Raw genomic sequence first — 23158 nt, 5'->3', positions numbered from 1 at the left:
TTTAAAGAGACAGGCATGTTCAAATTTTGATGTTTTACTTGAAATATTAGCTCTTCTTATTATTTGCTTGAATGTCAATGAGGTTACTTTGCTGTCATTGCCTCATTGAGTTACTGCTAAGGATGGTTCTTAAAAAGAATGTCTAGTCATTGATATTTATTGTTATCTATAGTGTAAATTTTTTTGTTTTCAGTCCACAGTGCTCTTTAGTGATAAACTTGATTCATTCATATGATGGAGTTGAACAGCTTGGGTCAGGATTGTTGCATCCATCGATGCCCTTGACGCACTTTAGGGCATTCTTTTGTGAATGGGTGAGTGTTAGTTTTCTCTCGGATATAGTAAGTAGTAATCTCTTGATCAGACTTGCTATGTTATTTAATGGCAAAAGGTCAGTGCCTTTAATTGAAGCAAGATAAAGTTAAAACTTTTGTATAATGAAGTGTGTAAGGCTTTTAATAATGAAAGAATGAAAATTGTATTATATTGCTATTTGCAAGTAATATGCCAATTATACAAGCACTGCAAAATTGTCAAAAGAATTTAATGTTCTAATGTAAATAGGATTTCCAGAGATTAGTAAAATGCAAGTGAAATAAATGTAAATGACCTAAATTACACAAGTTTAACCAAAATTACTTAGTTTGTGTAAAGTAATGTAAACAGTAAATAGTGATGGATTTGTCTGACTTTGTGTTAAAAGAGAAGGCAGAAGCCAATTGTACCTTAGCAATTGTAAAGTCTTGGGAATGCAACAATATTGTGGTAGTTTTTCAGTAGGTTTAAAGGTGTATAATTTTTTGTCTCCTTTTTTTTCTGCAGATAAACATAGCAGCGTTGAGGTTAATGTCAAACTGGTATGCAGAATCACTCCGTCATCTTACTCTTGTGGATTCTCTAGATCACAGTGGCTGGGGCATGTTGACCGAAGGTCGTGATGAGGACCAGGGATCTCCTGATCCGCTTGTGATGTTAGCTTGGAAATGTAAAAACCTCCAGCACCTTACTCTGTTAGGTGAGTGATCTCAATCCTTTTTGTTTAGCAGTGGCTTAAAATGTTTTGAATGGCCCTTGTGTTTAATGTATAGTAACAATATTTCTGTTCAGATTTATTTGTTAGGCAGTGATTTGTCTTCCAGAGAAAAGTGATGTGGAATTTCAAATTTTAATGCATATGATAAACCTGAGCTTTATCTTTATTGTATGTATGATTATGGAAAGCAGTTGTGGTCCAGAAAACCTACCTTCACTAATAATTTAGTTGATCAGAATATCTATGATGAGTTCTACTGTCAGATTCTTCCATTTGTCCCCTCCATCTGTAATGCAAAATGTCTTACTGTCATTGCATCTTTTCTCTTTTGACTTTTGTAACCCTCATCTTCCATGGGCTAGTATGTTGCAGTGTTATATGGACCCAGGTTTCAAGGTTATTTAGTTCTGCTTTGTTGTCGACTGTCAAATATAATTGGGAATAGGTGCCATTAGTCACTTTTGATTGTTACTTGTTCATTAAAAATTAATATAATAAAACAAATATATTGTACTGACCAAGTTTTTGCAAATCATTGCTTCGGTCTGTGGGGTTGGTTATGGAAAGTTTCTCTTGATTTCAAAACTGCAGTGAAATTAAATATGAAACTCTAGATTCATGTTGTTATCTGGTATGGTAAGTAAAATTTTTAGTTTTTCCAAATCCCATTCATCATTTATCAACTGTCCCCATGGAACCTCACTGAAATCATTAAAACATTTTTATATTTTTTTTAACAAAGGTTATGGATATGCTGGGAGTGATGTCGTAGCCATTGCAAGGCTTCGTGGTTCTGGACTGAAAGAGCTGAACATACCAGAGGATTGTCTAGAAGCAGATGATTCCCATGAGTTAGCCAATGAAGAGGACATTGACAACATTGCTGAGGTAAGTCATGTGATAATTATTGTACAATTTAAGCACAGGAAACTAGTGTCATTCACCTAAAGGAAATATGAAAAGTCCTAGAAAAAACTTTGCTATATGTGTGTTTAACCAAAATGATTGTCCAGGAAAATCACTAGCAGGAAAAAATGGAAACACTCTGGAAACTAATAATCACTAATTTCCAATATAGCATTAGGTGAAAAGGAGATGAATAAAGAAGTAATTTATTGAATGCTTTGAAATTTTGTGAGAACTCGTGTAGACCACTGGTAAAACGATTTTTAAAGTTTTATTTTTAAGTAAGAATCGTGAAAGACAGCCTGTATTACTATGATCTGTGACTGCTAGAAGCTAATCTTTTATTACTGTGACCTATGACTTCCAGGAGATAGTCGTTTATAGTTTACTGTGACCCATGACTTCCAGGAGATAGTCGTTTATAGTTTACTGTGACCCATGACTTCCAGAATATAGTCATTTGTTACTATGACGTATGACTTCCAGAAGATGATGATAAAGTAATTTCCAGTATGGTTATGTTATGCCCTGGCTATGTAACAGTTTCATGTAATATCCAGGTAACCCCCTGCTCCTGAGAAGCTCACCATGATACATTTGGCTATGAATGTAGTACCATCTAGAAAGAGTGCTGTATCCAGATGGGGAAATCTTTATTAATATTTTAAAGATTTCAGTAGGGTTAAGAAAAGATGTGCTTTGGTATTCACAGAAACTGTTTTGCTGTATTCATGCACTCTTTTTGAGGATACAGAATTATATATGTAGAAGTGTAAAGTGTATTTTTCTCCTTGTTCTTGTTGTAGGATGTTTCGGCTGGTTTGAGCAGAACTTGGAGGCCGTTGACTCTTTCCGAACTTCATCCATGTGTGCGAACTGTTAGCAGCTCAGACACTGACCAGTACATACTCCCTATTGTTTTGTCAGACTCAGTTTTAAGTTGAAGTCTTGCATGATAAAAGTGAGTACAGTACATGAAGTTTAAGTTCTCAGTATATACAACAGTGCTTGTGAGTGAGATATTCCTTTACAATTTCAGGAATTTATTGCACAACCATAATGTAAACTAAGTACAGTTTGTAGTATAATAAGCAAAATCAAATTTTTCTTGTATTGTGGCAGCATCATGTCTTATGAAAATTATCAGTACCACTGTGGTGCTGCTCCATAACTGTTTAAATCCTCAGTTGAGAAATTAGTGAAATAGTGAAAAGGTCACTTTGTAATATGGTATTACAAATTCCTGGCAGTAGAAAAAAACCCCAGAGGAATTTACATGTCATAGATACTATGCAGCCTATGTTAATCAAAATGCTTGCTGAATATCATATTAAGTATTGGCTTCTAGGAATACATATGACAACAGCAGACAGCAGAAGGTTGTACATCTAAGCAACAACGTAATGATAAATACAGTATTAGCTGTATTTATTTTCATAGTTTTAGTTTGTATATCTTTTATATTTAATTTAGTTTTTATTGCTACTCAAGGTAATAGTGATTGATCTAGGAGTAAGTTAAGTAGCAAGAAGTTTGACTTTAATGTTAAAAGCTGAATTGCATGGCCTTTCAGTTATCAGTTGCATCAGCTTCGTAGCCATGAGAGGCTTTTTGACATACCTGTGAAAACCTGTATGCCATTTTAGAATGTTCCTAGAGATATTTCCCATCAATGCTATACATCAAATATTAGACGAAGAAGTGTTTACATAGTAGGGACTACAGTAGATGTTATAAACCAGGCAAACGGATAGTATAAACAAAGAATAATTACAAAAGAAAATGAATGCTATGTAGGAACCTGCGTTTGACTTCAGGCTAACTTCCTTACGCCATAGGTAATTTTTATGTTTCAATAGTCCTGATGAACTGATGCCAAATAAAGAAATACATGGAATGTAGATGCATGTGATCTTGAGGCCATTTTTTATTTGCATAGTGCTTAGTAGTTTATACCTTTTGTTTTTCTTCAGTGGCATTCAAGGAATTTAAGAGGACACACATCAGGAATTTTACGAGTGATATTTTAAAATGTTTTTGTTTTAGAGGGAAAAGAACTTGATTCAGTTTTGTGATCTGTTAGGTATTTGGTCTTTCACGTCATCCAGTACTGATAGTCGAGTCACCCAAGGCTTTTCCAGAAATATATGTTAATAGTATACCTAGTAAGTGATGAACTTGATTGTTTCTAGTTTGAGAAGAAAACCTTTTAGTCATTTAGTGCATAGTGTGCCCTAAAGCAACAGATGAATTAGGTTACACAGATTTTTGCTTTCTTACAATCAGGTGCTTGGAAAAGGTATCATACATGGAGCTCATTTCTGTTGCACACTCAAGTTGAGTATCGCTGATGTATCTGCTTGTAGCTGTGTGGCTCTAAAATGAATAAAGATCCAGTAGATACTGGTAATGATCTTGATGTTATTTTTAAAAGTGAGGTTGGTCAGTTGTTTTTACCATTTCTTCAGAACTTGACGAAAGTGGTGGTGATGAATTGCACATTATATTCTATGAAAATTACACCTGTGTAAGTTCGGTGTATATTACATTTGAAAGATCAGGTATAAAGCTTTCTGTACATCAGAGAAGCTTGTCAACTTCCGTTTTGCAATAGAAATAAGGTATAAAAAAAAAGATTGTCATTTATAATGAATGAAGTTGCACATTCTGTGCCATGGATTTATTGAAGTCTGTCCATAATCTTGAAGTTGTGTGTGATCATGAATGGACATTCATCACAGTGTGTAAATCCAAGTATTTAGAAAAGTAATGTTTATTTTCTTTGTGAGAATTGTACTTTTTATTTAACTTCTGGCACATACTTTATTATTTGTATCTATTATTTGTTTTTTAATTTTACAGCACAGGTGGTACTCTAGGTAAAGGTAGTAGTAGTGAAATTGTGTATTGGATCTTGTGGTCTAAGGAATAGTGTAGAGACTAGATATGGTGGTGATTGCCTAGAGAAATTCTTGAATCTTAATATCAGCTAGATGTCCTTCTCATTGATACTAATGTAAAGCTTACTGTTGCCATCAATGAATCAACATTTTTGACCAGAAACTTTAACTAACATATTTAACCTTGCTCTAATCAATGTGTAGTGTGTTTAGTATTTTTTTCAGTGGTTGTGCTATAAAGTTATTGTGTGATTATGTGATATTTTAAAGCTGAGAAAATACAGAACTTAGATCAGCAGAATATAGACACACAGATGGGGAGTAAAGTCACGTTAAGGTTAGAGATCAAAGTGTAAGAAAAGCTATTAAGTAGTGAGTTTTATGGGATGCTTCATTGTTTGGAGTCTTTCATTATCTTATGATGGTGATGGAATGCCAGTTCGATTTGATATCTACAGAGATTAATTTTTGCATCTTTTAGTTTTCTTTTAATTCTTGTAGGTGGTTTTATTAATAACACATTTTTTTTTAACTATCTGTCAATCAACTGTAATCTCCCAGCATGTTTTGTAGTTGGGTATTGGCTTGAGTGGCACTATCCCCATGTATCAGGATGGTGTGCCATGTTTTCCTTATTTTGTTAGTCTGTTGCCTGATATTGGCAAACCATTTTTATATAAAATTGCAATAATTAAGGGACCAACTTTTCCCTATGGAGGGAGTGCTTTTCAGTCTCCATCGTGCATTCCCAGCAATATATCCTCATGATCCTTTCTCTCCAAATTTAAAATTAAGGTACTGAAGTGTACAGCTGTTTTTGGTAGTTATTCCCCCAGTGTATAATTAATATTGTTGTTAGAAATATCAAAAGTAACTTGAAATACATTAGAAAAGTTTGAATACAAAAGAAGAGAAATGCTAGAAAATATAAACGAGGAAATTAATTTCTGTCATATAGAAATAAATGCACCAGAAAGTGATTTAATGTTATTGGTGTTTAGAACAACAGTAACAATTTTCTCCATTTAGTTTTAGGCTACATTCTAAATTATATGAAGGCTTATAAGAAATTAGCTAGTGTATGAAAGTCCATGTACTTTTGTTTACTCTAGATGCATAACCATTATTTTTAGGTATTATACAGTAAAATGAATAAGTATCTCTGTGCCTTTTTGCACTTTATTGCAGTCACACTTTTATGTAACACCCAGCTAGGTAGAGATCACATATTCACAGGATTTGTAAAGTCTTATAGAATCTTTGTCCTTAAGTTTTTGGATATGTAAGTTGGGAGCAGTAAGTTCCTCATAGAATCTTTTAGTGTGGCATACTGAAGTTTTTTTTTTTTTTTATTACTAATATCAGTTTTTCTCTGAAATTCAGTTTTATGTTGAAAAGTTTACTCTCATATGTGAATATTTACAGTTTTCAGAAAAGGAAAGACAAGTCATATGATAGTCTTGTAAAAGGCATCATTCCTTTGTGGTACCTGCTTTGTATCACAGTTGAAATAAAGAATGTATTGATATAGTGAATTAAATCTTATATTTTTTAAGGAGTTGCAGGTGTGATACCTTGATTTACATGCTCATCAAATTAGGATGCTGACTGCCTGCTGCCTTATTCATGATTTCATTCAGTTTTGTACAGGTGTATATTAATAGATTTTATTTAGTATCACACACAAAGATTTATAGAGGGATATTTCCAAATTGTTTACTATGAACTTCAGGCTATGAAACATAGTCTCTCTCTCTCTCTCTCTCTCTCTCTCTCTATATCTCTACTCTCTCTCGCTCTCGGATCTCTCCTCCTCTCCATCCTCTCCGTCTATCTCTCTCTCTCATGTTGTTTGGCTACTGCAAGCCTTTTTTTGACTTGATAACAAGATCCTTGTCCAGTACACCATTAAATGGGATTGGTAGTGTATTCCTATAATTTTCCATGTTGAAACTCTACTGAATTTTTATTGCCATGCCAGAGAATGCCCTTGGTGATTAAATTCTGATTCTCACAATAACTTGAAACATTTGCTTTCGTGATAGCATTTTATTTGTTCAGTCTGGTTCAGAGAATAGAGAGCTGCCTTTAGAGAAAGGACAAGTCCTACTTCTTAAATACACTCAGAAGTAAGCGTCTCTCTCTCTCTCTCTCTCTCTCTCTCTCTCTCTCTCTCTCTCTCTCTCTCTCTCTCTCTCTCTCTCTCTCTCTCCCCCCCCGTGGTGGACCCCGCTGATTTCTGGCCATCATATTACAGTGTAATATTGAACTATTGACTGAACATGAGGTTAGAATTTCAAAAGTTGCCAAATATATTTACGAGTTATAGTGTGGCAGACACTTACAAAACTCTAGTTTGTGGTGACCTACTTTAGGGGGGTTCAGATCATTGGAGTGTTTCCTCTTTGTAAAATTGTCATTCTTATCTTATCCATATATCTCGACCTATATTCTAGTTTCATTCAAGTCTATCTGAATTCTTTTTGAACATTTGGCTTTTTGGAAAGTGCTTTCATTAACATTGAATCCAGTAGTATGTCCAGTACTCAAAATATTTTTGTAGAGGAATTGCGTTGTTTCAGAGATACATTTGTGTTGAAGCACTCAGTCAGGCAAGGGAATATGTAAAAGACTTTAAATCCAACTTGGAAGCTTTGTAAGATTTATATCAATCATTCTAGTCATTATAGGAAGTAAGTTTTGTTTCGCATCAAAAGAAATACTATGTATCATTATTCATTTCATTAATCATCATGCTATCATTGCACTGAAGAACTGTTACAAGTACACTTAAATATATTTTATCTTGTAGGTGGAATGGTTTAAACTGATAGCAAATATTTTAGGGGAATACAGGACTGACTGTGATTTATATGGCCAGAAAATTATGCATTTCTGTGTTAGCTTGTCTGGTAAAGGCTCAAATTTGATGGGAGTTAGCAGCATGATTCTGAGCAGTAGTTATGAAAGGATTAAGCTTTTTAGTATCATTACGTATTATCATGTCATACTTTTTGGAAACTGGAATAAGAGTGATGTATATTATAGATATCTGCAAAGATTCTTTATAGCCACATGAAACACTGAAGTTACAGCAACTCAGTCTCAAGATTACTTAGATATTCTCCCACTGTAGGAAAACCACATTTTATCCTAGATTTGTGCTGGTGGTGTTGATTTTTGATAGGGTGAAAAGTGGATCGTAACTAGGGTCAGTCATTGGTGAGACAGCAATATTTAGTTATTTTATAGGTCGATCTTCCATGTTTACCAGGAATTTTCCCCAGTTACAGATAGCTGTGATAATTTTGAAAATTCAGTTTTTACTCTTACTGTATACATTTAAACTAAGATAAAAATAGTGTTGTAAGGTAAGAACAAGAGAGAAATTAAAACTAAAAAAATATTGAAAATATCTACTTTTTGTGTATGCAATAATAGGTTTCAGGGGTGTGAATTAATCATTATAGAGTATGTAAAGGGTGGCATTCACCATAAAAAAATGAACCAGTGCACTTGGTTTTATTGAGAATGCAAGTCATACAAAAGTATTGTGGGAAGTTATATGAAGACCAATCATTCCTGAATTAATATTGTACTGATGCAGAGAATCTGTGTATGTGTGTATAATATTATATATATATATATATATATATATTATATTATATAATAAATCTATATATATATATATATATATATATATATATTTATATATATATATATATATATATATATATATATATATATATATATATATATATATATAATGTAATTTGTACAACAATGAAAGTAGGTAAATTTCAATTTATTCTGCAGACTAACATGTCATTACATAGTAAATGAAAAGTAAGTCTGCTGTAGTATTTACATTTTTATATTATAGAAGATAACAGATATTACAAATATCTTTATAGTATAACTTTAGTAAGAATATTGCTTACAGAATCATAAATTGATCATGATTTTCACTATTTCTGTTTTTTTTTATCATAATATTCATACTTCATCAGAACTGCGGGATTTCAAAAGCAAAGCTCCCTTACACAGCGCCATAGTTTCTGAAGTTGGGACAGCTTGGTATCCGGTAACATAATTTGATGAGTTGAGTAAAAAGAGAAGTTTGTAAGACAATTTCTTGAAATAAATGGTAATATAAATTGCTTAAAGATTTTCAGTACATAAGGTTAGGCATAATTGAAACACTTTTTAAGCAGATATGCATAGGTAAGATGGCCCTTTTTATTAAATTTTTCAAAAATAGTGTCTATGCCACAGTTTAGTTTCAGTGTGAAAATATAATGGGACCAGTTTATATTTAATTTTAAGCTCTGTAACCCCTTTTTTTAATGAGTTATAGTCGAAGGATTTTATTTTTAGTTCTTTTCATTTGTTGTTGTGATTCATTTTTATGTTCATGTATGTTTGTCGAGAGTCAGTTATTCTTCATACAATATATCATTAACAATGATAAGCTGTTGGGGTATGATTTTATATAACTGTTTTGCTAATATAGTCTAGATTGTTCTTAACATGTGCACACTAAATGTTTTATTTTTGTAGATGGCAGAATGCATGTTGTTGCAGCTTTAGAATGGAATAAATTTAGTTTTTCTTTTAAATCTGTTGTACTTTGCCATCCTGTCAGTTTCTTAAAAGCTTTTACATATACATAGAGAGCAAGGAGACACTAACCTTAGTTTAAGTTTTTGGTCAAAATATAAAATTTACTGGTGGTTGTGAAGTAGTGAAAAATAGCCAGTGACTGTAAAAATTGTTTTTAGTGATAACTTCAATATACTGAAAACAGAATGCAGGTACAGTACTTGGAAAAATTGTAAGAACCTTTAGTGGGTTTAGGTAGCAGAAAGACACTTGTGAGAATGGTTTATAGTAATGTAAGAAAATTAAGGTAGAAAAGATCTAAAGCACATGTATTCTAGTGTATTCATTGAAAATATATTGGTCATAGAATTTTATGAAACAGAATTGGCAGTTTCTTTTATGTGCAGTAGTAAAAAGTTATAATGTAAATCACTGTCATTATATAGTGCAATAAGAATAGGTTTGGTCAGGAGTTCTCTTTCAAACTGGTGAACTGTGATGTAGGTATAAGACCCTAGAAAGAAAAGATTTATTCTATATGCAAATTTTTCCCATGGGATACTGTTTATTGTACTTGGTATTGCCAATAATAAATTGTTAATTTGGTTTACAAAGAAGTGCCTGCATCTGACTGCTTTCCAGAAAGCTTCTTTAATAACGAGTTGAAAATAGTGTAGCATTCATTCTACCTTGATTCAGGTATTGCTGTGTATGGTCAAAGTGTTCAGTGTTAAATTTTTAAAAATTTACGTCATCTCACCTTGGCAGAATTTGGTACTGAGAAGCAAGGATGGATTGCAGTTGAAATATTCAAGTACTTTTAGTTGTCTTTAGTTTGGGGAAAAGAAAAGAAGCAGACAGATAATTTACTAAAGGAAGAACAGTTTTAAAATGTTGACATGATATGCAAAATACAAAGCAGAAGATGGGTTGGTTCTTCATGTAGAATTGAGACAAATTTGAATAGCTATGATGAGTTTCTGGCTTACTGCTTCTTAGTAATCCATTATGGAGCATTATTTATGAAAGTGCATTTCTTGCCATAAGTGAATGCAGGGCTGTGTCATAGGTGAAACTAAAATACTATAATTTTCAATAATCGTAAATTAACTAGGTCTCTGTCAGAGCATCAGTTATATCAGTGCCCTGAACATTTAGGCCTTTTTTGTTGGACATATTAATTCTGTTGCATACCCAAGTTGAGGAGCAGCAGTCATGGAGTAATTAACCATCAGTCTATACAGGACAGTAACAGTACTTAAGTTGGAGCTTCTTCACTTATCTGTGAGGAAGGATGAGTAAGAGTTATGCAGAGATGCCAGTGGAACTGTATTATATGCAATTATGATCATAAAGATTGCTTAGGATTCTCTTCTGTGTGGTTCTCTCCAGTTAGCATTTTATTTATTCCTGTATGGGACTTAGTTTAGCACTGATTGCTAGTTTGAAGTAAATATGCTGCATCCACAGTTTAGCACTGATTGCTGGTTTGAACTTAATAAGCTGCATTCACATTTTAAATCTTTACTGAAATGTTAGTCATGAACACAGGAAAGGAAAATACCAGACCAAAGTAGAAATGGGACATTAAGGAAAAAGTTAAACTATTATAAATGAAAAGTTTTGAGATGAGATTACATACTGTGTGTGTGTGTGTTTACTTCTTTGTATAGTACCTTGTTAATACATTGTCCCTTTTGCGGGGAATGCAAAACTTTGTCCTAAATTTATTTAGCTAGTTTGTGTGCTTTGATTCCATACCATGAAAGGAAAATTAGAGTATTGCATATCAGATTCAGAGTATGTACATACATGAATTTCCTGTATGTACAGCTGAGATCATATACATTTGTGACACAAGGTTTAAACTAGTTCAGTAACAAATATTTTGTTTACCCATTGCCTATGTAGAGTTTATGGGAGCAGTGTGATGTACGTACTGCACTTGAGTGAAAAAAATATTGGGGAATAATACTCAAATGTTTGATAAGTAGAATTAAGAAGTTCAGCTGGACACAATAATGTAAAAGCACCTGAATAAAAATACAGAGTGGAAAGACTTATGTAATCCCAGCTGGAGTGGGATGAAAAACTGAAACTATCACCACTGCAAGAGTTAAAAACTTTATGCTGGAAACTCAGGTATAAAGGAATATGTACATTATTAGGAGTTTGTTTGGAATCTGATATTAGAGTTTTATTTAGCAACTTAGAACTCTTGCTTTACATCAAGAGTTGTGAAAGGGAAGAGGGTATCTGATGGTGTAACAGTTGGTATAAGGGGGTTTGAATTAGTCACTGAGGAAGCCAAATAGAATCGGGTAGTAGAGCCATATCAGCATAAGAGTATTTAGGTGAAAGCACCATGATTATTTATTAATCTCAATTATTTGCCCCCTTGAGTCACTTACATAGTTTATCATTGTCAGGACACCCTTAGTAGGGTGTAATTTTACAAAGTCTTTGAATGCTGCCAGTCAAACTACCATGCTAGTCCTGTAGCTTACAAAGCTAAAGAAGAAAAATATGGGCAAATGTTAAAAATTGTATATCATTGTTACATGGTCTAATAATTAGGCATGTAAGAATTAGTGGTCGGTGAATTTGAAATTACCATTATGTAAGGTAGATTTTTCTGCAAAGGAATTCATGCACTGAAAATTCCCGGAGAGGACTCGATTGTATGTCACTGGTTACAAATTAGTGATGTCCCTATCGTTATATGAAAATTTATACTAAGGTATATAGCAATACAGTACTTTTGTGTGTCGATGTTTTATAGTACACTGTCTTGGGTTTTTACAATCCCACATTCTAACTTGTAAGATGGGACTGTTTCTCAAAGTGAAGAGACTTCTTTAATAGTGTGAATGGGAGAAGGAATCATTTTCTTAGAAATTCATTATTCCAGCATGAATTGTAGTTTGTGACTGATATTCCCTCTTGGATTCTAGCCTCCGTAAGTACCTATGCCCTGTTTATGATGGATTTTCAGATGTTCTAGGAAACAGAGGATAAAGGTACTACCTTAAAACAAAACCTTAGTTTAGGTGAAACCTTTGTAAGAGTATATTCGTGTGAATTTTATTTAGTTCGTGAATTTGGATATAGTCAACCTATGCTTCTTTTTCATGGTCAGTTCTGCACAGAGATATAAGTCTTTTATGTTGCATTTTGAAAATATCATGTTTGAATTGATAGTAGTTTCAACTTTGCAGCTTTAGGTGAGATGTTATGAGCCCCAGATCAGCATACGAGTAGTAGACACCGCACAGACATTGCAACAAGTGTTTCCATCTTTGTTCTTTATTTTTTTAATGAATACGAGAGCATTGTGTAAGATTACTTAAACAGTGTTTGAATGCTTTACATCTAAAATAAAAAAAATGTGATTTTCAGTTTTATTATGTAATGAGTGCCTATCTTTCAAGTTTTATTGTAATAGTGGACATAAAAAATACTATTGTCAGCCAAATACTGAATATTGGATAGTTTCTGTGATAGCTAAAGCACAATGATAAGAGATGTCGTCGTTAGTCCATTTTTTCTAGGATTAATAAGTAGGTATCCAGTATTAGGATTTTTTTAATCATTATTTTATCAAACACAGCTTTGATGAAGCTGTTATGAATCAGATCGCTGTATCTATATGTTTGGAATATTTTTTTTAGTAAGTTTCATATCATACGTGCATGTCTTTACCTTCACTGACATTCATTAGTGTGACACACTCCATCTCAGGGTACCCGAAGAGGGACAGTTGACTGAACCAACTTCAAATTTTACAACTGTGCTCAAATAAGGAAGACTGGCACTTCTCTTCACTAATGTAATTTTTAACATTCCATTCGTCTTCAGACAGAAAGCTGTAAATTCAGGCACTGAGTCATTGCCACTCACTACAGCTGTCAGTCATTTGAAGAAAATAACGAGAGTGTGTGTTGATGAAACACCATATATCAGCTTGTTCTGAGTATCTCATTTTGAAGATCTTGTTGCATTATTTCTCAAAAATGAAGTACTACAGTATGGAAAGTGAACTTGAATTTGTTGAACAGTTCACATCTTTTGTGTTTGTGTGAGTACCAGATTGGTTTCAAATTGCACATTCAGTTCAAGTCTGTAAGCATTCATCGAAATACATTAGTGGATAGTCAAGACCAATTTGTATTTTAAGTCCAAACTATATACCTAAGGCAATATTAGTAAGGCCAATCTAGCCATAGTCTGTGATTTAATTATCAAAGGCCTTTTTCATCCAGCCAGGTTTATCTATAAAAATTAAGATTATTTATCTTAGATTCTTTTGTGAATAATATCAAGTCACCCATTGACTTAGTAGGTTCATTTTATCACCCACCATCATGAACGATCAGTCACCAGTGAATGAGCCCACACTTATAAATACAGTATAACAATTTGGGCAACCATTCCTGATTGTGCATGAGTACCTTCTAACATCATTTAAGTGGCCAGTATGTATGTGAAAATACCGTAGTAGTGCACGAGTCTCACGGCAACCACATGCTTCATGACGACACAAGACTCCTTGCCAGTAGGGGCAGAATGGCTATGATCTACATTTGTTTCAAGATCATCCTACAAAGTGGCATCCACATGAATAAAACCCTGAAGTGAAAGTTTGTCTTCTCTAGTTTCAGGGACTTTCAATAGGACAGTGTGACATGAAGTCTTAGCTTTAATTTAAAAGGTTGACCAGAATTCTTGAGGAATAGCAGGGCTCATTTTGCAGTTTTAGAAAAGGTCGGTTATTTTTTGTTAGTCTGCATCTCCTGTTTTTAAAACTGACAGGATTATTGCTTTAATACGGAAGGAAGTTACTAGGTTAAATAACCTTAATATTCCAGAGAATTCTGGTCTAGTGACAAACCTAAAGATATTATGATACGTCTAGCACCTTTAGTTTTTGGAGAGTTGAATGAGGATGGGGCTGCCTAAGCTGACCCACAGAACATCCGAGGGAACATATGATTGGAAAGTGATCTACATTGGTTTAAAGATCGACTTAGCATGGTGTAGAGAGTAGAATTGCTTGTTAGGTTGCGGATGACCTTCATTAGTCATATATTACACAAATATATATCGATGTAATCTTTTTGTGGTTTCCAGTCTATTCCTCTGTGTGTGGCTATGATATTTAGGACAATATATGATATTCAGTCGTATGTGTTAATTGTAATTTGCCTTTCTTGGCAACATTGTCTGTACGTTAAATATAGTACTTATATATATATTTTTCCTCTATATACTTTTAAAATACACTGATGCAGTAAAGAGTTATTAATTTGATCAGCAAGGCCAATATCTGCAAAAGATTAGTGTGAATTAATAACCCTTTGCTTTAATTTTTTTAGCTTAGTCTAGAAATTATAAAGCATTGTAGGTTCATGGTATTTTACAGTAACTTTAGAATATATTGATGTATTAAGCAATATAGAACCCTAGATGGTTTTCCATTAGCTTGTCTGTGTAATATTAGTTTCTTCATTTTTACTAAATTCTTAATTTTAAGTTTCAGCTAATAATGCTATCTGTATTTTGAGAACAAAATACTATATCAGATGTGACATGCTTGTATGTGATTTTAATACTGGGTATGGTAGTGTGACATAGTCTTGTCTGTTGCAGGACAGTACAGCCATAGTGGAGAGGAGGTACTATAACATTCATCATAAATTTATCATATATTTGATTATTAATGCCATGTGAAAGTGAAACTACTAAGGAAGTGTAATTAAATACATATTCTGCTTAGTTGTAGATCTCGTCTAATTTTGATAGAACCTTAATATGATGCTGATTTAGGTACACAGTATCACAGTTCCACATTCAAGGGCAAGAGATTTTCCTGAGAAGGGTCACTTGTCAACTGTTAGGAAATTGGTGTGGGGTTGATTGCAATTTATGTGGGGTTTGTCCTAAATATTCACATAGAATAGTTATTGAATGCTGTAATCCAAGAGATAAGAATTCTAAAACTGGTTTTCAGAGAGCTTGGGTATGACATTTTACTGCTGTTGCTAGATGAAGAACTTGAGAAAGTATTTGCAAGGTCCATGAGCATTACCTATATTTTTACCTTTTGAGGATGGTTTGGTAAATACGTACAGTAGAACTCTGTTTTTGAAGACTTTTAACAGTACACAAAGATGTTAGATATCTGTTATTGCATTTAATAAGTCAAGTCCAAGTGGACCATATGCAGTGTTGATTTATTTTTTATTTTTATCACTCTTATCATGGTTGACCTGATTTGAAGATTCCCACAGCGATGCTTGAGCTCTTTTTGTGGAAGTGATACGTTGTGTATTCTTAAAATTTGCATTGTTGGTTGCATGTCTCACCCTGTGCCAGCAGGAGAAATAGTTCATAGGTGATTTGAATGAGTGGAATTGCTTATTATTATTAGCATATGAGTAAAATTTTATAAAAGGTGGAGGGTACAGCAGCACAAAGTTAAATTTCCCTATTTTTTAAGGAAAAGCGTGTCAGAGCTTGTTAGTATTAAGGATACATATATGTTTTATTTCTCAAAAGATGTGGCAGAGGATTATCAGTTCATATATATATATATATGTACAGTAGTTTCATTGTGAAATTCCAGTGAACTGAGATCAGTATTAAGCGAAATATGAGGCGAATTAGAGGTTTCTATATTTTGAGGTGAATTTGAGGTTTTGATGTCATTGTTCAGCAGTCAAATCTGACGTTATCGGGAAAGATTGTGCTTTCAGTCTTTATAAGTAGGGAACATTTTCAAGTTTTGATAGACATTTGCAGAGGCTGTTGCAGCTTTGTGTATTTTATCAAAGGTCCCCCCTAAACACTAATAACCAGTGTAGAATTGCTCTGTGGAGCTTGATTATAATAAGAGCACGAAGTCCATTTCACTTTAAGCTAACTATCGCAAAAAAGAAGGGCAATCAAACAAATCATTATCTGTCTTGTATCTATATTATTAACTCAAAAACCCTAGTTGTTCTATTTAAGTCAGATTATTAACTTTGTACTATGTTCCTCATTCAAAAATGGTAACCACTGCATAATGCATACTACATTGCATCGTTGGTTTTTTCCTTCATCACTGTTAATAATCTGCTTTAATAATACTATTTCCGGTGGTGATGATGATATGCTGATTGACAATATAAAATTACTACTACTGTGTTTTTTAAACTTAAAAGCTGAGCTGCTTTTTTAGGCAATTACACTATGTGATTTTGAAGACCAAAGAAATGTCACAATGCGTTTCCTTCATTTATCTCTTTGTTTTTAGGATCTTATTTATCACATTATTTAACTTCCATATAGCTGGAAAAGCAAAGTGTAGGTGACATATCATGTCCTCAACTTTATCAGAAATGTATCTGATAGACCAAAGATATTTTTTTAATTTCTGCTTTTGGTGGCAAAAAGTCATGGACTACTATTATTTCTCTCTAATGTTCACATGCCAACAGTAGCACCAATATGCAGCTGCTGCTGCCGCCATGTGTCTACAGATGAAACTATATGTGATAATCGAGTACCTTATCTAACATGTGCATGCCATGTATATATATGCGCTATAAGTTTATAAATCTGTTGTTGTTATGTGGAAGGCTGCACAAGTACTCTGCTGTATTTTCATATTACTAATTCATCGTATTGGGAAGATTATGACGATCGCCTTCTTTCATTTAAGTGTTGGAAATGTTCTGTTCAGTGCTTTGTTGCAGAGTTCTTTTTTGTACATTATTTTCCCCAGCTTTGTGTACTACATCTTCCTTTGATTACCAGTATTTATCCTTTCGATACTTTTTTAAGTGTCTTAGTTGACAGAGTTTTAGCTGCCCTTTGGAAAATCACTGTTATTGTTCTCTTGATTTATGAAATTGAGTACTATCACTTGAACACTTGAAATTGAATGTGTTTTCAGAGGCTGTCTTTTTGTCAAGGTATCCTTATCATTAACTTCTGGAATATGATGATGACCTAGAACAAGTCACCAATTGTAGTTGAAGCCCAGCAGAGGGCTGCACTAGTAGAATAAGACCCCAGTTATTCTCAGAAGAGGCTGCTGTCATCATTTTCTGATCAGTAGAATACACTCGCAGCCTCAACTTCTCAAATAAATGGAATACAGTTAATTTTAGTTATTAGTATGCTAATAGATTAATGGTAAGTCACTGTGTACCGTTATTCCAAACTTTAGGAAAATTAAGAAAAATGAGCTGTGCTGTTTAGTTCCCCTCTCATTTTTTTAATTTGACAATTTGGAAAAGTCATACAACTTTTTCATAGGCAGCTTAATGTAGTATTAAGTTTAGTGTCTGGATGACCAAGAACCAAGAACTGCAGTGCTTATTTGATAAAACAGTAACCACGAATCCATCCAGAAAACAGGTTCATAAGGCTTGCTGCTGTTGATCGTAGCTTTTACCCTAAAATGGTTTGATATATAAGGGCTATTTAAGTAGTGTTTGGAATATTTTTGAAGAAATGCACTAATGCAGAAGTGCTGGCTTTTCTGGTAATAATGGTTTTAATCCTATAATTTCTGCTGTCCTTGTCATTTTTAGATGCTGATCAAATAGAACCAGCCATTTTTAGTGTTTAGATTGCCAAAGTTGTCTGCAGGTTTGAAGTCTTTTACGATCAAACAGTCAAAACATTATTGAAGTATAGGATTTTTGTACTCTCTTTTTCTGCATTATAGAAAACCTTAATTGCAACAACATACATAAACAAATGACAAAATTTCATATAGTGCCACCCATAGTTTCCAAGAGAATTTGAATCTCAATTCTCCTGTACGCAGTTGCATAAGCACCTAAAGCAGATAGAAGTGTTGCGCTGTTGCTAATGAAATGCTGCTGAAGTGTGTAAGTTCGTATTTTCTGTCTTTATACATAGCCACAAAACCAAAAGTGGCAGTTGAAGCTGGATGTCTGGGTTGAGGACTGTAAGGAGGAAATAAATATGGCCTACTTTAGTAGGTACATTAGGGGTATGTGAATCATTCCTCAAAGTTATATATCTAGAAATAAGGACTGCAGATTATATAGGTCTTGTTGCTGACTAACATTAGCAGTTGCAGTTTGATTTGATCATCTTAATTCAGTGTGGATATAATTTGTTTAAAGTTTTGAGTATTCAGTATTGTTTCCACTCACAGGAAGTTAACTTTTCAAAAAAACTTGCCAGAAAACAATCGCCAAAACAATTCTTGCTCCTCTTCTCTCTCGCTCTTCTCTCTCTCTGCTCCTATCTCTCCTCTCCTCTCCTCTCCTTCTCTCTCTCTCTCTCTCTCTCTCTCTCTCTCTCTCTCTCTCATTAAATATTGCCATATGTTCCTTCTAGAAATTCTTTACATGTTGTTTGATTGATATTGTACAGTATTTATTTGCAAGAATATTTCATAGTTTGAAGTTATTTTGGGCAAAAGGAAATCAGCTCAAACAATTAGAGGTAAAGTAAATTCTAAGTTACCGAATTGATATGATTTATTCCTGTGTATAATATTCCCACTTGTAATGAAATGACCAATACCATATTATATGCGATAAAAAGAACACGAGTACAAAGGGAAAGTCAACTACTTCCCATATTTATGGTGTCCCCTTCCAAGGGATATTCATTGTGGCTATGAATTTCAGGATAGGTTAAGATGACGATAACCAAAATGTATGATAAAAAATTTCTATGCTTGGGTGCATCACTCACGTTATACTGTAGAAACCACAAGCGATCAGAATTCTTGTGGCCTCTGTGTCTTTTTAATGATAGTGATCTGGTTGTTTTTATGACAGCGTATCATTATAAGAACATATGCAAGCATAAATACACACTCCACTATGGTTGACTGTCACCCGAGGCAACACTGGATGCCAAAGTTGTGTAATGGTATCAGTTGTTACTAGATCTGTAAGATTTATAACACTATTATCCAAGCATTTGCCCAGTTACTTTTCAACCCAAAGGTGCTAACTTCATTCCATCTGTAGTATTAAGGTGAATGTGGCAATTAAAACACTGATGTGTCCTATAGTTCAATCTGTGTTTCCAGAGTCATTATAGATATTTAAAAGATCTTTCATTTATGTCCATTCTCCACTCTCTGGAAATGCGTCATTGTGCCAGCATTCAAATTGACTGCTATCCAACTTGAATTGATAATGCATGCATGCTTAAAAAATTTTTGCAGATCTCTCAAATAATTTTGTGTTTTAGGTTCTCAGTGTAAGAACAATTATGAAAGTGTCATTGTATGAATATATTGAAGTGTAGTCAACATTAACTGTAGGTAGAATGTAAAATTACTTTTTATGCAACTGAAAATGTTCCAATCATTATAATCATAAATTTCTCTCTTTCTTTACACAAGAATTTTTTTTAGATATTGTATTTTTGTTTATTTGCTTTGTTTTAAGACATCTTCCTGTGTATGATTTTCTGAAAATATAAATTGATGTAAAAATACAGGTTTTTGTACCCTCTTAATTGTCTTTAAAATGCATACATTTCATTAACAAGCTCCATTGTATCAAATTCTAATTCTTTGGTGGAGTAGAGGTAAGAAAAATTAGGAATCCCATTACAGCAGTTTGATTTTTTCCTTGGTATATATAGAATGCCTATTAACCATAAAAGAGCCTTTGTCTATATTGAACACATCCAAGTGCAAAAGGAAAAGCATCGAGAGGTGAAAAATCCCTGCTTGCCACACAGCCACTTCTGCATTTGTTCTTTACAACTGCAGTTGGCTTGTCTTTGGAAGAGCACTCACAATGTCCCCTTCAGTTTTATCTGGGCAACAGACCCAGTCAGTCCTTCACAACACAATCTTCCCTGGTTGAGCAGTTGCTGAAACCCACTGATAGGTGTCCCTCAGTTGTCTTGAGAACTGGACCTCATGTTTTTAGACTCCTCATCTTTGGTTATATCCAATCATCTGGAAGAATTAATGGTCCAAGGGTTCTGGTCCAAAGAGGGAAACTGGTTGTCCAACTTTTTCAATCCTAAGGATATTTTGTAGAAGCAAAGAAGAACAAGGCCAGTCAGTCTTCCCTCTAGCAGTAGGGATCTTTGCTTGGACCATCATGCCTCTGTTCCAAACACTCTTAGCAGGTCACACTTAAATCCTGCTTACTGCTGCAAGGCTCCATTACAGATTTTTGGGTATTCCCATGTTGGACTTGTCCCCCATTTCATTGATCACCAGGCTTTGTCTGTACTGCTCTCTATAACTAGATCTTCTTTTTAAGTGCAATTTGGGGCTCTTTGTTATACTCTGGGTGGGCACCTGGTACTGTCAGTATACTGTTGTTTAACTGTATCTTCTCAGTGTCACCTATCAGACCCTCTCAATAAGAGAATTCCTTCAAATGGCATCACAAAATGTTTTATATTGAGAACATATGGTGGTCCAAGTAGGCTCTTAACCTAGGGGATTTTTTTTTTTTTTTTTTTTTTTTTTTTTTTTTTTTTTTTTTTTTTTTTTTTTTTTATATATAATGGAGCTCTTCCTCATCTTCATCTGCTTCTTCCTGCCAAGGGAAGAAGAGGTGGTCTGGGAAGCCCTCTTTCAAGAAGTTCAGTTGGACTTTGAGTGAGGGCTTTATTTTCTCAGGGGTTGGCAAAAGAATTTGCTCTCATGTGGATGAGATGTGTACTTATGAACCAATGTCTCTCCCATGTACCTCTGAATCAAGAGGGCTGTGTACGTATACACAATCCTCATATTGCATGTGCATCAGAAGGATGGTGTGCAGAAGGTTGCTGCATTAATACTCCTGTTGATTACCATGATAATTTGTCTGGGCATGTTTTGCAAACTGTAAGGTGGTGCCTGGGGTACCCTGAATTTCATTATTTACGCTCAATAATAATTCACACAAAGTCTTTAGTTCATTGCAAGACATGCAATGCGAGTAGAAAAATTACCTAGGTCGAACAAGCCCTTTAGAAAATTACCAGACATTTTATATACCTCATTAAAGAACCCCATAATAGTCACTAATACACTCTCACACACTGCAATAAGTTCTATAGTCAATAGTTTTGCATTCTTTTTAATATTTCAATTATAAATGTGTAAAAAAGGACAAGAACATTTCATGTATAAGAGACTGCATTACAGTACTGTATGTACCTGATGGGTGATCTCTATGAAGTTTGCTTGTTGATGAAAATTGGAATGTTAAATGCATCTTTTGAATCTGCAAGGCTTTTTGCAAACTGTAAGGTGGTGCCTGGGGTACCCTGAATTTCATTATTTACGCTCAATAATAATTCACACAAAGTCTTTAGTTCATTGCAAGACATGCAATGCGAGTAGAAAAATGACCTAGGTCGAACAAGCCCTTTAGAAAATTACCAGACATTTTATATACCTCATTAAAGAACCCCATAATGTCACTAATACACTCTCACACACTGCAATAAGTTCTATAGTCAATAGTTTTGCATTCTTTTTAATATTTCAATTATAAATGTGTAAAAAAGGACAAGAACATTTCATGTATAAGAGACTGCATTACAGTGCTGTATGTACCTGATGGGTGATCTCTATGAAGTTTGCTTGTTGATGAAAATTGGAATGTTAAATGCATCTTTTGAATCTGCAAGGCTTACAGCCATGTTTAAATATTTGGCAGACTCAAGCCAACTGTAATTGATGTACTGTACAATTCCATAATTTTGTATGGTAAATTTTTAATCATACTCGTGAAGTTTTCACGAAGATTTCTTCATTCAAAAAGTAAAGTAAATCATGTAAAGAAAATAATTATAACATGATTGTATATACAGTTGCTTAGGAAATTTTTTTTTTTTTTTTCAAATACAGTATGAGGACAGTTAACAAGATTGCAAGTGACAATGCAGGAGGTTCATGTAAGGACAAGACAGAAGTTGAAGATAATGGTTGAATGTGTCGATCATTTCGAATTTTCATTTAATTTGCAGTTTTATTAAATCATCTTTGGATTAATTCTGATTTCTGTGAATAGTTACAAACTCATTTATTGCAAGTTCATTGTTACATTAATCACCTAAAAGAACCAAAAAAAGTCATACCCTAGATATCTAGTACCTTGCTATTTAGTAGGGACCTTCTAGAAGTTGTCTTAAATTAGCTAGGTATTTATTTTTTTACATTTAATCCTACAGTAAAAAAAATTACTAAAATTTCATTCGTTGGCCAATTTAACCACAAAATATAAACATAGTTGGTCGGAATAGTTTAGAGTTAAATGCAGTTTGTAGATGTGAAGAGAACACAATGAACAGGACCTGCACTGCCCATGAAGGCTTCAACTGTGGGTTTTATACCATCATGCAATATGTAAAAAATGTACTGTGCATTTTACATGTGTCGTATAGATATCGCACAGAATTCAAACTACTGATGATATAAAAAAGGCATGGCAGGAAAAGATGCAAAATTGGAGTTGCAAGTACAGGGATACTTGACAGGGAACAAATTCCTTCTTACAATTGCAAGGACATGGATACTTGACAGGAAAAAAATTCCTTCATACAAAGAAGTACAAAAAAAAGTAGTAGTTTTTTTTTTTTTTCAAAATCGTGGTAAAGACTCAATTCAAGCAAAAAGAACCGATAGCCTATTATAACAACATCCTTATAATTCCTTGTTCATTATGGGAAAACAAAAGGAGGATAACTAAATGTCATTGAAGAACTTGAGCTAAAC

General features: G+C 33.8%; 1 protein-coding gene across 1 annotated transcript in view; it reads left to right on the top strand.

The window, feature by feature from the left end:
- The window catches only part of LOC135207988 (F-box only protein 33-like), a 44954-nt gene extending 26339 nt beyond the window's left edge, over nucleotides 1–18615 (top strand). The window contains exons 5-9 of the mRNA XM_064240065.1: nucleotides 194–314; nucleotides 823–1015; nucleotides 1776–1921; nucleotides 2746–2900; nucleotides 12660–18615. Coding sequence (XP_064096135.1) covers nucleotides 194–314; nucleotides 823–1015; nucleotides 1776–1921; nucleotides 2746–2883 — 598 coding nt within the window. The 3' untranslated portion in view covers nucleotides 2884–2900; nucleotides 12660–18615. The remainder of the gene's footprint in view (nucleotides 1–193; nucleotides 315–822; nucleotides 1016–1775; nucleotides 1922–2745; nucleotides 2901–12659) is intronic.
- The last annotated feature ends 4543 nt before the right edge of the window (nucleotides 18616–23158 follow it).

The sequence above is a fragment of the Macrobrachium nipponense genome, chromosome 34, assembly GCF_015104395.2.
Source record: "Macrobrachium nipponense isolate FS-2020 chromosome 34, ASM1510439v2, whole genome shotgun sequence".
Taxonomy (NCBI): Eukaryota; Metazoa; Arthropoda; class Malacostraca; order Decapoda; family Palaemonidae; genus Macrobrachium; species Macrobrachium nipponense.
This window is presented reverse-complemented; position numbering and strand designations above follow the sequence as displayed.